At 49.2% G+C, this 15658-nt stretch overlaps 1 protein-coding gene across 1 annotated transcript in view; it reads right to left on the reverse strand.

The window, feature by feature from the left end:
- Positions 1-1938: 1938 nt before the first annotated feature.
- Positions 1939-15658, reverse strand: part of ACER2 (alkaline ceramidase 2) — a 76507-nt gene continuing 62787 nt past the window's right edge. The window contains exons 5-6 of the mRNA XM_063914171.1: positions 5599-5736; positions 1939-5066 (exon numbers count right to left, since the gene is read on the reverse strand). Coding sequence (XP_063770241.1) covers positions 4880-5066; positions 5599-5736 — 325 coding nt within the window. The 3' untranslated portion in view covers positions 1939-4879. The remainder of the gene's footprint in view (positions 5067-5598; positions 5737-15658) is intronic.

Here is a 15658-nt window from a genome sequence, read left to right on the forward strand (position 1 = left end):
TGTTTTGTATATGTGCTTATTATTTTAGGCTATTGGTATTACACTTTCTTTTATATATTATGCTTAGTGTGTCTATGATACATTGGTAGCGCTCTCATTCCCATTTCTTTTTAACATATCTTAAGATAGATGCGACCTAGCACAGTATGTTAAATGTGCCTGATGCTTTAAGCATATCATAATGCAGCCATTCATCAATCAACTATCTCATGATGTAAAGAGGGCTAGGGGTCAATACAATTAGCCATGAGGGGGCAAGTTTTAACAGCAGAGGAACACCAGCAACAGCAGATGAATTTGTCCGTTCCCCCCTCTCATGGCCTGATCTCACCCAGGACTCACATTTTCCTTATACACAGCCCTATGGAGCTGTGAACGAAAAGCCACAGGTCCAGAGCTACTTGCCGGGCAAGCTGCTTTGCCCCTATTTTAATTGACCCCTTAGTGTGTTGAGCATAGATGTTTAAAAACACAAACGTAATCTTGGCACCAGTACTCAAACACCAGGTTGGTTAGTTTTCTCCTATTGTATGCGGGGGGTGAAGGGGAGGGAGTATATAGTGTGGGGCAACCAGCATCAGCATATGACAGCCTGGGTCAATACACTACTAATGGCTAGCCCTGCATTATAGTATATCACCCTACAGGTAGCAGAACAGGCAGAAGAATCAGGTGCTGGCTTGCATAAAAGATACATATGGCAAAGTGATTGCAGCTATTATCTAGTATGTTTCATCAGTAACTACTCTCTCAGTGGGAAGATGCTTAGTGACAGGAGGTTGTTTATATACATACACCTTCTCTGTTCACCTAACTGTATATAGGAAAAAGAATAAAACTTTTATTATCATTATTTCCATTTCAGAAAAAGCAGTAAAAAGTAATCAATACTTAAAGAAATTATTTTAACAATCTTTATGTCAGCTTCGATCTTCCTTCTCATTATAAACTACAAGCCTTTTCTTCCTCTAGTTATCTGTTCACAAAAACTAAAAACAGTTTAAGCAAACACAGATATTATGGTGTGGTTACATTAACCCTGTAACAATATACTGTGTCATCGTACAGTGTGAATGCAGACACAGTATACTATTACATCGTACTGGACCGTTGCAAGTTTACACACAGCTACAGTCCGTTTTATTTATTTTGTATCCAGGTACACTCAGTGGGGGTACCTCCACATATATCTTTTCTTCAACAAAAGGTAAAAAAAATTATATTAACGACTACATCAACTGAGCGGACTACGGGGGTTATTCAGAGATGAACGCTAAATTAGCATCACAGTGAGCAGGTCTGAATCACCCCCTATGTTGCAATGCAAGGGGAGCATCAATTCACCAGCAACTGAATCCCCCCCCCCCTTAATCTGCACATTTTTCATCCTCCCCATCTGCAGTGCAACATGGCTTTGCCTGGGACAGGTGCAGTTACTTGCACCTAGGCCAATGGTTCCCAAACTTTCTTGAATCATGGCGCCCTAGAAGATCAGCATTTGTAAATTAGTAAATTGTGCCTACCTATCATCCTTAGTGTCAATTATGTGGTGGTGTGCATTTGTGCTTCTGTTTGTCCACATGTTTTATGATTGGCAGCCACTAGCGCTGGTTTTGCCTATCACTTTGACCATAAATAATTTGATTTGGTCTTGGACCATCAACCCGAGGAACCCCTGCAAGAGCCTCGCGGCATCCCAGGGTGCCACGGCCCACCGTTTGAGAACAACTGACCTAGGCAAAGCCAAATCAGGATCAGGTCCTTAACCTGTTCCTAGTTATGCTAGTAATCCAGACCATGACACCCATCATTTTGACATTAAAATGATTGAAAATGTTTCATATTTGATAGGTCCCCTTAAACTTTTCCTCTACATAGTTAGAACACATATATTGCATCAGGTTATGGGATGTACAGATAATGAATAACAACAAGAAATAACAACAATAAAGTGACTTTTTAATATCAAATAATAACTGAATTAAACATCCTCACAAAATGATTTACGCATATATTTTCAGACATAATTGTGGTGTCTGATTAAACACTTGTTTGACAGTGAGAAGAGGAGGAGGCAGAGAGGACAGATAGTGAGAGAGACTAAGGAAGTTTACGCTACGACTGTATGGTTAGTCACTTGAAAATCCAAAAACTGGGAGGTACAAATGGTGGGGGGGGGGGGAGAAAAATGCATTTTGCACTTGCCTCAATAATGTGATCCACCTCACTACATAATGGTGACCATGTCAATTAAGAGGTCATCTAGGTGTGTAGAAAGAGAAAATAAATCTAAATAATACCCCTTTCAAACCGCCTGACATGGGAGCTCAGCGGTGACAACGCTTGGAGATCGCATGTTCTTCAAGCGCCAGTCGTACAGAGAGTGAATGAGAAACGGAGGGCAGGCACCCAGCTCCCATTCACACCGCACAGTGAGTCAGGTTGAATACATGTTGAATACTGCTCACGACCAGGGTTTAAATACCGGGTCACGCGACTCAGTATTTCAACCCTTGCACCTTTTAGACCGCACCGAAAGATGGGTTATGCGCGCTCATGTGCCAATAACTTGTGTTCATATGTAGCAGGGGTATTTGAGATATACATCAGATGACAATAGTTAGCAACCATCAATGTTCCCAATCCTGGGTTTTTTTATTATTATTATTGTTGCCAGCCAGAAGATGCTGCTTTCCAAGGCACATCAAATAGCGACCACTTGCTTTTTTGCACTTAAGCTAGAGACATACGGCACGCAGTCTGACCCTCATATGGTTTTGATGTCATGGCTAGTAGCCATGGCATCGTTTGATTTCATGTCAGAAGCCTGTAAGCATTTGAGGCCGGGCTTCCGATATCCATCCCTAAATCTCAATATGTGCATTGCACAAAAGTGTCATCATCACATCAGCAGCCCAATCACAGATCACCGCAGAACCACCAATTTCATTGATTACAGAATTTCAGTTTTAATGATAATGTGTGGTTTAGCTTTAAGCTTTTAAATGAATTTAGGGACAGCAGGACTATCTGTACTGTACTATATATATATATATATATATATATATATATATATATATATAAATAAAAACATAATATGATGGGCAGGATGCCGCAGTCGGAATCTTGACGGCCGGCATCACACCCGCCAGTAAATAGTATATAACCCGCTTTTTATATGGTGTCTGGAAATGCACTTTTCTGTCAAGCTGAAATGAAAGGAGTTAAATGCACCTTGCTAAAATAATAATGCCATCCCCTGTGTGATCTCCACCCCATTTTAAACCACCATCTTTATGACAGATTTTCATTTGTTTCAGCAAATCAACCATTGAAAAAAACAAAACCATAACACAACATAACTGTCCCAAGATACATCGGTGCATTGTCAAATATCAACCAACACTGGTTCTGTTAACTCTTTATCTCATTTTAATTTGTATACCCTGCAAAAGTAGATCTTGTTTTTGCATTGCTCCACAAACCTAGACCCACCAATGCATCTATTCCAGTCTTTGGAAATACTCTAGGTCAGTGCAACTGCTCCCATCTGCTGGAGCGAACTTCTGCCACCTCCATGAACCTTTGGCACAATTTCTCAAATCGAGGTGCACATCATTACAAAAGGGGACACTGTGCCAAGCTTCAGATGTTTTGTACTTTGTAACTTAGCCCATTGTGTATTTAGCATTTCATACGTAACAAGTCTCCATAATCTAAAAATATCCAAGACATAATCATACTGCTTTCTAAAGTATTACATTCAAAATAGATATCAAAGTGGCAAGTGTTCACTATAATACTTTTTGAAACTACTTTCACACCTGTTACAATAGACGGGATCCGGTCTCTAGGTCGACAGTAACTAGGTCGACATGTTCTAGGTCAACATGATTTTTTCACGATTTTTTCTTTTTTTTAACCTTTTCATACTTAACGATCCACGTGGACTACAATTGCAACAGTAACCTGTGCCGAACGAAGCGGTAGCGGAGCGAGGCACCTTGCCCAAAGCTTGCGAGCCATGCGAGGGAACACGGTGCACTAATTGGGGTTCTCGGTCACTCTACGAAGAAAACCCAAAAACCCCCCATAAAAACCTCATGTCGACCTTTTGACCTGTAGACCTAAAGACCCTGTCGACCAATAGTGTTCGACCTAGACACTGTCGACCTAGTTACTATCTACCTTCCATACCACACCCTACAATGGACACCTTCCTGTACAACTTCATAGAGCTGAAGATATCCTATACCCTGGTTGCCAAAATGTGCAAAACAGTACCAGAAAGGTTGAAGAAAAAAAAAAAAGTACTTCCTTCCTTAGAATGGTGTCTAAGAAATAGCCCTTTGCTGGACAATTCAGCTTACTAAATAGATCAAAAAACCTGTAATAAAGTATCATTATTTAGTAGTTTAAGCAAATAACATTATTTTCTTTATGGACTTCATTGTGTTCCTACTACATTCTCATTATAGAGATGAAGATTACAAGAGACAACACAGTAGGAAAATATAAATAGTCCTGAGTGGAGTAACACACGAACAATCCATCCTTGTGTGTCTGCATTTTCCCCAAGATCCCACGTGGAAAAATTAGATCGATGACGCTGCACATGTCCTATTTACCAGGTAGGAAAATAATTCTTCTGTGTAGAAAATATCAGCTATATATAAAATGTTTCAATAAATAAGATTGATACATTTGACTAAAGAGAACAGTACTTGAGGAAATTGAAAGCAAAATACTTTTTGTTCTCAACCTGGTGGCAACCAAAGACCAAAACCAATGATGACAGCTACGAGAAGTGCCACATGTCCCATTTGACCATTAAGAGAACACACTGCAGAGGAAAAATGCTTGATAGTCAGGTTGTGATTCATGTAATTTTCACAGGGGACTTTTTGCGGGCACAGAGCAGGCTGACATAGGGTACCCCGATAAACGCCCACTTCTCACTGGGCCAGAACTTAATGACTGGTCCCTGCTCTGGGATTTCTGACGCGGCATCAAAGTAGGCGAAGCAGACACAGCCAAGATAAGCAGCCAGACAGATGAGAATGTGCCTACAAGACATAAGAAATCAGATAATCATTACTATACAGGTACACCATTCTGGAGCATATGTAATCAGTAAGCAACTTATCACCTGTGGCGAGTATACGGACAGCTTTTATTGTGTATTCAGATGGAGATTCTATTTACTGACCCAACAGTGGTTTATAGATATTAGTATTTGTGAGAATTCTATTTGTTATATTTTGTGTGAAGTTTTTTTATTTTTTTTATAAATGTGGTAATGCTGTTTAGTAATATACGTGTCTTGTTTACACCATTCAATACCTTTGTTTTTACATAATAAACTCAGTAACACTATTACTTGTACACAAAGAAATACACACTGGAAGATCAGGACAAGGTCTGTCACTATAACACACAATACAAGTTTTCCAGGGAAACAAACATGTCTGAATCAATACTGATATGTAATTATCACGAAGAGAAGGGGCAACAATGGAATTAGGGAAAAAGATACAACAACCCCCTCCTGTGCACTAGTGGCTAGCCATTTGGGAAATAGGAACAAGCACAACTTACCATACACAGTGGAGGTAAGGGAAGTTGAAATGAGCCCATATTTCACAGAAAGCTCTGTCACTGATCCAGCAGAGTAATGCTAATGTCCACCAAAAGCCAGACAGCAGACCCAACTTGTACACTCGCATGTTGTCACACCTGGAAAAAACACAAAAATTAGGCACCGCAACACAAGTCACCAAACTAAATTTTGCTAGATTAATATTTAACATAGTAACATAGTTGGTGAGGTTGAAAAAAAGACCAGTAGTCCATCGAGTTTGACCTAAATTGTATTGTATTCCCTATTCTATTTAAGTTAAAGGCTATGTCCTCATATCTTTTTCCGTTAGAAATTCATCTAACCCATTTTTAAATGCATTGACTGAGTCCGTCATTGCAACCTTCTCTGGCAGTGAATTCCATAATCGTATTGCCTTTACAGTGAAGAATCCCTGCCTGCGCGGAGTACGAAATGTCCCCTCCTCAAGCCTTAGTGGGTGTCCGTGCGCCTTGTGTAGAGGTGTCATAATAAACAAATCACCTGATAGCTCTGTGTATTGTGTGTATTATCTCCTATATATTTGGCTACATCTGTGACTCTGTGCCTGCCCGTAACGCTGGGCGGAGTCACAGTCACAGATCTACCAGAAACAGTCCCCTTCCTCAGCCCGCCCAGTCTCCGCCCACTCCCCTGTCTCTCTCCTCCCCGTACACTCCCTGCAGCAGTGCTGCCAGCTCCTGGTCACTGTACTCCGCGGGGCGGCTACCACATGGTGACATGCTGTCCCGCTGCTAACACTACCCCAGTCGCAGCACTGTATATATCCAGCCAGTACCCGGGGCTCCCGCGGCAGTAGCTGCTGTCACACACGTGCTCGGGGCGGCTGTAGCCAGATAATATTATTGCAGTCAGCAGTGACATACCTCCCAACTGTCCCGATTTTCGCGGGACAGTCCCGTTTTTTGGGGACTGTCCCGCTGTCCCACCCGCGTGCCGCAGTGTCCCGCGGTGGGGGGGGGGGCAGTAGGGAGGCTCCGTCTCTCGCTGCCCTGCTTAGCAGAGCAGCAGTGAATAGACGCTGTGCGCATGCGCACAGCGTCTATTCATTGGAGACAGAGGGAGAGGGGGCATATGCCAGCAGCTCACAGAGCACTGGGCATACCCCTTCAGTGACGAAAACGGGGACGTGGCTCGCGATCGCGGGTCCCCCGCGAAGCCACGCCCCCTTTTCGTAGGCCACGCCCCCTTTTCGGGAGCTTCACCGCGCGTGTGTCACTCTTTCAAAAAGAGAAACGTTAGGAGGTATGGCAGTGACATGGACGGGTTTCCTATCTCACCCTGCCTCCCGCCCCTCACCTATTGCGGATCATTAAATAGAATAGCCAGTGACTACTCCTAGCCCCACCACTGCGTTACACAGGCGCCCTCGGGATCGGGAAGATATTCTCTCTCCCTCCTATGTCACAACACCGTAGCCATAGGGATCTGCTATGTGGTGCAGTACTGTAAGTCCGGGATGTGACTGTTCATGTCACTGTCAGCCGCACGGGCGACGTCACTGTGTGATGCAATGCTGCAGCAGTATTAATGTATTATTGTCCGGGTGACGTCACTGTTCTACCAGCTGCTGCAGTGTTGCTGTATTGTGCCCGGGTGACGTCACGGTGTGACGTTGCTGCTGCTGGCCAGGTGCCTTGGTATAGTAGCTGTGCGAGAGACGTGTCTCCCAGAGAGTCGGGTGACACTGCAGCCGCTGACTGTAAGCGGGACTCTTACTAACCGCCTCAGTCTTGCAGCTGCCGCAGAGTTCAGGGGAAAATGCTACTATACAGTAGAAGGCTACTCACAGCCGCACTCGCCCCCCACCCACCCGTAGCACTAACACCCGCGGCCCCCGCCCGCTCCCCCACCAGTAGCAACAACACCCACGGCACTCCCGCATGCTCCCCAACCAGTAGCACCAACACCCGCGGCCCCCCACCTGCGGCACCCACCGCATCCGCCCCCCACCCCTGCAGCCCCCCCGCGGCACTCCCGCCCCCAACCGTAGCTCCCACACCTGCAGCACTCCCCACCCGCGGCACCCCCGGCCCTCCCCCACCCCACCCCCATACCCACCTCTCCCCCCGCTACATCCCAGCACCCTCCACCCCACCCGCACCACCACCGCATCTGCCCCTCCTGCACCCGCCCCTCCCCCATCCGCAGCCCCCCTGCTCCTGCTCCACCAACTACGGCACCCACGGCACTCCCACACCAGCCTCTCCCCCCGCCCCTCCCACACCACCCCTGCTCCCAAGCCCCCACCCATGGCACCCACGCCCCTCCCCTACCTGCAGAACCCCCCCAACCGCACACGCAAAAATGGCATCCTCGCACCCACCCAACCACACCACCCCTGCACCCACCCCTCCCCTCCCCCCCACCACCCACCTGCCCCACCCCCAACACCACCACAGCTGGCCCTCTCCAACTGCGGTAACCACACACCCACCCCTCACCCACCTACAGCGCCCTTGGATCCCCTCCCCCATCCGCCCCTCTCCTGCCCGCGCCGCATCCGTACCCCCATCACACCCCCGCAGCCGCTACTCCCCCACCCACAGCACCTCCGGACCCTCCCCCACCCCATCATCTATAGACACCTTCCCCCATTCGCGGATCTCCCCCGCCCCCAGCACTTCTGGACCACCACCCACAGCACCTCAGGACCCCCTCCCCCATCCACTGCTCCCCTGCAGCCACCCACAGCATCTACATACCCCATCCCGCACCCACACCTCCCCCACCCGCAGCACTTCTACAACCCAACCCCCCCCCCTGCAACCCCACCTCCGACTACGCACCCCCACTACATCGGCCCTTCCCACGCACAGCACGTCCAGACCCCCTCCTTCATCCACAGGCTCCCGTACCTGCCCCTCCACCACCAGCAGCATCTACAGACCCCATCCGCACCCCCTCACACCCCCACCCCTGGCGCACCGCCCGCAGCATCCCCACACCCACCCCTCCCCCACCGCCACACCCCTGCCCCTCCCCCACCCGCCGCAGCAGCACCCCCGGCCCTACCCCGACCACGGTATCCCCGCACCGGCACCCTCCCCCACCCACCGCCGTAATCCCGCACCCACCCCTCACTCATCCACAGCACCCACGGACCCCCTCCCCCATCCGTGCCAACCCCGCACCCGCCACTCCCCTGGCTACCACACATCCACATCAGCTACCCCATCCAGATCACCTACCCCACCGCAACACCCCCGCACCCACCACTCCCCCAACTACAGCACCTACCCACCCGCATTATCTACAGACACCCTCCCCATCTATGGACCTCCCACACCTGCCCCTCCCCCACCCGCAACACCTCTGGACCACCACCCGAAGCACCTCCGGACTCCCTCCCCCATCCACAGCTCGCCCGCAGCCACCCCTCCCCCATCCACAGCATCTACATCCCCCACCCACAGCACTTCTGAAACCCATCACCTAAACTCACCCCCCCTGCACCTCCAAACGCACCCACCTACATCGCCCCTCCCACACACACACACACATCACCTCCATACCCCCTCTTTCATCCACATTCCCTCGCACCCACCCCTCCCCCACCAACAGCATCTACACTTCCCACCCGCCCCTCCCAGCAGCACCTCTAGACCCCCTTCCCCATCTGCGCCCCCTCCACACCTCCCCCTCCCCCACACACAGCACCTCTGCACCCTTTCCGCCATCCGTGCCCCTGCACCCACCCCTCCGCCACCCGCAATACCTCTGGACCCCCTCCCACACCCACCCCTCCACCACACGTAGCACCTCGGACACCATCTGTAGCCGCTACAAGGGATTCCCTGAATCGGGGTGATCAGCGGCACGGATAGGCACCTCACTGAACCCACCCCCTTTCCAAACCCCCCCCACACACACAACTTCTGTGAGTATAGTTGCTACCAATGGACATTGGATTAATAAGAAACACTAATGCTGTGGCCATTCTGTGTCTAAGCGACACTGCTACCTGTGGGCATTGTGTATAAGTGGCGCTGCTACCTGTGGCCACTGTGTGCATAAACGCAGCTACTACCTGTGGCCACTGTGTGTAGAACCAACTCTGCTACCTGTGGGCACTGTGTGTATAAGCGGCTCTGCTACCTGTGCCCATTATGTGTATTAGCGGCTCTGCTACCTGTGGGCATTGTGTATAAGTGGCGCTGCTACCTGTGACCACCGTGTGTATAAACGCAGCTACTACCTGTGGCCACTGTGTGTAGAACCAACTCTGCTACCTGTGGGCACTGTGTGTATAAGCGGCTCTGCTACCTGTGCCCATTATGTGTATTAGCGGCTCTGCTACCTGTGGGCATTGTGTATAAGTGGCGCTGCTACCTGTGACCACCGTGTGTATAAACGCAGCTACTACCTGTGGCCATTGTGTGTAGAACCAACTCTGCTACCTGTGGGCACTGTGTGTATAAGTGGCGCTGCTACCAGTGGCATTGTGTGTATAAGCAACACTGCTACCTGTGGCCATTTTGTATAAGTGGCGCTGCTACCTGTGGCCATTGTGTGTAGAACCAACTCTGTTACCTGTGGGTATTGTGTGTATACGCGGCTCTGCTACCTGTGGGTATTGTGTGTATACGCGGCTCTGCTACCTGTGTCCATTTTGTGTATAAGCGCCTCTGCTACCTGTCGTCACTGTGTGTATAAGCGCCTCTACTACCTGTGTGGGGTGGTATTCATGTGACCGCCGGTCAGCTGACCGACAGTCACATGACCTCCTCCATGAGCCCGACGGCTCACTACCCCGATGGTCGGCATGCCGACCAACAGGGACTATTTCCACTCGTGGGTGTCCACGACACCCATAGAGTGGGAATAGAACCCGTGGCGACCGCAGGTCGCCACCGAGCCCGCAGTGTGGCGAGCGCAGCGCGCCCGCAAGGGGCTTGCTGCACTCGCCCCTCCCCGACGGGATCCCGGCGTCGGTATGCTGCCGGGATCCCGGCTTCGGTAAGGTGACCGGCGGTCAGGAGACCGCCGGTCACCAGTACTACACCCCCTGTGGGCACTGTGTATATAAGCGCCTCTGCTACCTGTGGGTATTGTGTGTATAAGCGACTCTGCTACCTGTGGCCATTGTGTGTATAAGCGCCTCTGCTACCTGCGGGTATTGTGTGTATAAGCGACTCTGCTGCCTGTGGGTATTGTGTGTATAAGCGACTCTGCTACCTGTGGCCATTGTGTGTATAAGCGGCTCTGCTACCTGCGGGTATTGTGTGTATAAGCGACTCTGCTGCCTGTGGGCACTGTGTGTATAAGCGCCTCTGCTACCTGCGGGTATTGTGTGTATAAGCGACTCTGCTGCCTGTGGGTATTGTGTGTATAAGCGGCTCTGCTACCTGTGGCCACAGCACTTTGGTGTCTTATCTACAGTGCATTGCTGTTACTCATCTGGTACTTCATGATGCAGACACTAGCAGTATAAACTACACTGTTATTCATTGTGCCCTGCGGCCACTCTGCACGCCCTCACAAAGGGCTACGCCCCCTTGACAATCGCACGCCCTTCCCCCTTGCAATATTTACCCACTGGCATAAAAAAAAAATTCTCGCAACGGTATTTTCTCTCTAACACCTTCCCTCTCTTTATCCTCTACCTACCACCCTGACTCTCCCTATCCTTTACCGATCGCACAGCATTTCTGTACATTCCCTCCCCCCTGACATCTCTCTATCTTTTCTCAATCGGACACCATTTCTGTATGCCCTCTATACTGCCCTGAATTTCTGGATCTACTATCTACCGGGCTGCGTATGTTTAAAGGCCTGCAGGGGTTAACGGGGCGTAGCCCCTAACGACGGTGTGAAGAGCACCCGTAGGGCGCGATGAATCACCTAATATATATATATATATATATATATATATATATATATATATATATATATATATATATATATATATATATACACATATACACACACACACACACATACATATATACATATATATAAAATTTGTAAATTTTAATCATATCTCCTTTTAGTCATCTAATTTCTAGCGTAAACATATCTAACCTAGAAAGCCTCTCCTCACAGTCCAGTGTCTCCAACCCCTTAACCACTTGCCTGGCAAGTGCTCTTTCTGACCTGGTTGCACAGGATGCGACCAGTCAGATAGAAAGTGTTAGCAGCGGCAGGAAAGAGAAACTTCCCTCCGCTGCTGCTGTCAGAGGGACCGAAAGGTCCCTCTGCCTCCCCCCACTCTCCCCCTGTGTCTGCCGTGCTGCCGATCACTGCTGATCGGTCAGCACGGCAGGATCACCCCCCACCAGCGACTGCAGACAATGGCAGCCGCTGGGGAGTGTAAATAAACCCTCCCTAGCTGTCACCAGACCCCCCCCCCCTGCATACCTCGAGGCTGTCCCGGCTTTCAAAATGAAAGCCGCGATGGTCGCGATGTTACCATGGTCGCGATGTTCCCGATCAATGTTTCGATGTTTGGAGGGAAAATTATTTTTTTTAACAAAGATTCAAAAAATTTATTTTTTCTTCTTTTTTTTTTTTAAACTAAAATCATTTGGGATAGGGTTAAATTCGTGTTCTTCACCTAATTCACTCATAAAAAAAATAATAAGATTTTACTTACCGATAAATCTATTTCTCGTAGTCCGTAGTGGATGCTGGGACTCCGTCAGGACCATGGGGAATAGCGGCTCCGCAGGAGACAGGGCACAAAATTTAAAAGTTTGACCACTAGGTGGTGTGCACTGGCTCCTCCCCCTATGACCCTCCTCCAAGCCTCAGTTAGGATACTGTGCCCGGACGAGCGTACACAATAAGGAAGGATTTTGAATCCCGGGTAAGACTCATACCAGCCACACCAATCACACCGTACAACTTGTGATCTGAACCCAGTTAACAGTATGACAAACGTAGGAGCCTCTGAACAGACGGCTCACAACAATAACAACCCGATTTTTTTGTAACAATAACTATGTACAAGTATTGCAGACAATCCGCACTTGGGATGGGCGCCCAGCATCCACTACGGACTACGAGAAATAGATTTATCGGTAAGTAAAATCTTATTTTCTCTGACGTCCTAGTGGATGCTGGGACTCCGTCAGGACCATGGGGATTATACCAAAGCTCCCAAACGGGCGGGAGAGTGCGGATGACTCTGCAGCACCGAATGAGAGAACTCCAGGTCCTCCTTAGCCAGGGTATCAAATTTGTAGAATTTTACAAACGTGTTCTCCCCTGACCACGTAGCTGCTCGGCAGAGTTGTAATGCAGAGACCCCTCGGGCAGCCGCCCAAGATGAGCCCACCTTCCTTGTGGAATGGGCCTTGACAGATTTAGGCTGTGGCAGGCCTGCCACAGAATGTGCAAGTTGAATTGTGCTACAAATCCAACGAGCAATTGTCTGCTTAGAAGCAGGAGCACCCAGCTTGTTGGGTGCATACAGTATAAACAGCGAGTCAGATTTTCTGACTCCAGCCGTCCTTGAAATATATATTTTCAATGCTCTGACAACATCCAGCAACTTGGAATCCTCCAAATCGCTAGTAGCCACAGGCACCACAATAGGCTGGTTCAGGTCAAACGCTGAAACCACCTTAGGCAGAAAGTGAGGACGCGTCCGCAGTTCTGCCCTGTCCGAATGGAAAATCAGATATGGGCTTTTATACGATAAAGCCGCCAATTCTGACACTCTCCTGGCTGAAGCCATGGCCAGTAGCATGGTTACTTTCCATGTAAGATATATCCAAAACTACATTAAGATCCCACGGTGCCACTGGGGGCACAACCGGGGGCTGTATATGTAGTACTCCTTTTACAAAAGTCTGGACTTCAGGAACTGAAGCCAATTTTTTCTGGAAGAAAATCGACAGGGCCGAAATTTGAACCTTAATGGACCCTAATTTGAGGCCCATAGACAATCCTGTTTGCAGGAAATGTAGGAATCGACCCAGTTGAAATTCCTCCGTCGGGGCCTTCCTGGCCTCACACCACGCAACATATTTTCTCCAAATGCGGTGATAATGTTGTGCAGTCACCTCCTTCCTGGCTTTTACCAGGGTAGGGATGACCTCTTCCGGAATGCCTTTTTCCCTTAGGATTCGGCGTTCAACCGCCATGCCGTCAAACGCAGCCGCGGTAAGTCTTGGAATAGACACGGTCCCTGCTGAAGCAGGTCCCGTCTTAGAGGTAGAGGCCACGGATCTTCCGTGAGCATCTCCTGGAGTTCCGGGTACCAAGTTCTTCTTGGCCAATCCGGAGCCACGAGTATCGTTCTTACTCCCCTTTGCCGTATAATTCTCAGTACTTTTGGTATGAGAGGCAGAGGAGGAAACACATACACTGACTGGTACACCCATGGTGTTACCAGAGCGTCTACAGCTATTGCCTGAGGGTCTCTTGACCTGGCGCAATACCTGTCCAGTTTTTTGTTGAGGCGGGACGCCATCATGTCCACCATTGGTCTTTCCCAATGGACCACAATCATGTGGAAGACTTCTGGATGAAGTCCCCACTCTCCCGGGTGCAGATCGTGTCTGCTGAGTAAGTCTGCTTCCCAGTTGTCCACTCCCGGGATGAACACAGCTGACAGTGCTAACACATGATTTTCTGCCCAGCGGAGAATCCTTGCAGCTTCTGCCATTGCCCTCCTGCTTCTTGTGCCGCCCTGTCTGTTTACGTGGGCGACTGCCGTGATGTTGTCCGACTGAATCAACACCGGCTGACCCTGAAGCAGAGGTTTTGCCAGGCTTAGAGCATTGTAGATTGCTCTTAGCTCCAGTATATTTATGTGAAGAGACGTCTCCAGGCTTGACCACACGCCCTGGAAGTTTCTTCCCTGTGTGACCGCTCCCCAGCCTCTCAGGCTGGCATCCGTGGTCACTAGGACCCAGTTCTGTATGCCGAATCTGCGGCCCTCTAACAGATGAGCACTCTGCAACCACCATAGCAGAGACACTCTTGTCCTTGTGGACAATTTTATCCGCTGATGCATCTGCAGATGCGATCCGGACCATTTGTCCAGCAGATCCCACTGAAAAGTTCGTGCATGGAATCTGCCGAATGGAATCGCTTCGTAAGAAGCTACCATTTTTCCCAGGACTCTTGTGCATTGATGCACAGATACTTTTCCTGGTTTTAGGAGGTTCCTGACTAGATCGGATAACTCCCTGGCTTTCTCCTCCGGAAGAAATACCTTTTTCTGAACAGTGTCCAGAATCATCCCTAGGAACAACAGACGTGTCGTCGGGATCAGTTGGGATTTTGGAAAATTCAGAATCCACCCGTGTTGTTGGAGCACTACTTGGGTTAGTGCTACTCCGACCTCCAGCTGTTCTCTGGATCTTGCCCTTATCAGGAGATCGTCCAAGTAAGGGATAATTAAGACACCTTCTCTTCGAAGAAGGATCATCATTTCGGCCATTACCTTGGTAAAGACCCGGGGTGCCGTGGACAATCCAAACGGCAGCGTCTGAAACGGATAATGACAGTTTTGGACCACGAACCTGAGGTACCCTTGGTGTGAAGGACAAATTGGAACATGAAGGTAAGCATCCTTGATGTCCAAGGACACCATAAAATCCCCTTCTTCCAGATTCGCTATCACTGCTCTGAGTGACTCCATCTTGAACTTGAATTTTTGTATGTACAGGTTCAGAGATTTTAGATTTAGAATCGGTCTTACCGAGCCGTCCGGCTTCGGTACCACAAATAGCGTGGAGTAATACCCCTGTCCCTGTTGTAGGAGGGGTACCTTGACTATCACCTGCTGAGAATACAGCTTGTGAATGGCCTCCAATACCGTCGCCCTGTCGGAGGGAGACGTTGGCAAAGCAGACTTTAGGAAACAGCGAGGAGGGGACTTCTCGAATTCCAACCTGTAACCCTGAGATACTACCTGCAGGATCCAGGGGTCCACCTGCGAGTGAGCCCACTGTGCGCTGAAATGTTTGAGGCGACCCCCCACCGCCCCTGAGTCTGCTTGTAAGGTCCCAGCGTCATGCTGACGCCTTTGTAGAAGCCGGGGAGGGCTTCTGCTCCTGGGAAGGA

The sequence above is a fragment of the Pseudophryne corroboree genome, chromosome 1 (genome assembly GCF_028390025.1).
Source record: "Pseudophryne corroboree isolate aPseCor3 chromosome 1, aPseCor3.hap2, whole genome shotgun sequence".
Taxonomy (NCBI): Eukaryota; Metazoa; Chordata; class Amphibia; order Anura; family Myobatrachidae; genus Pseudophryne; species Pseudophryne corroboree.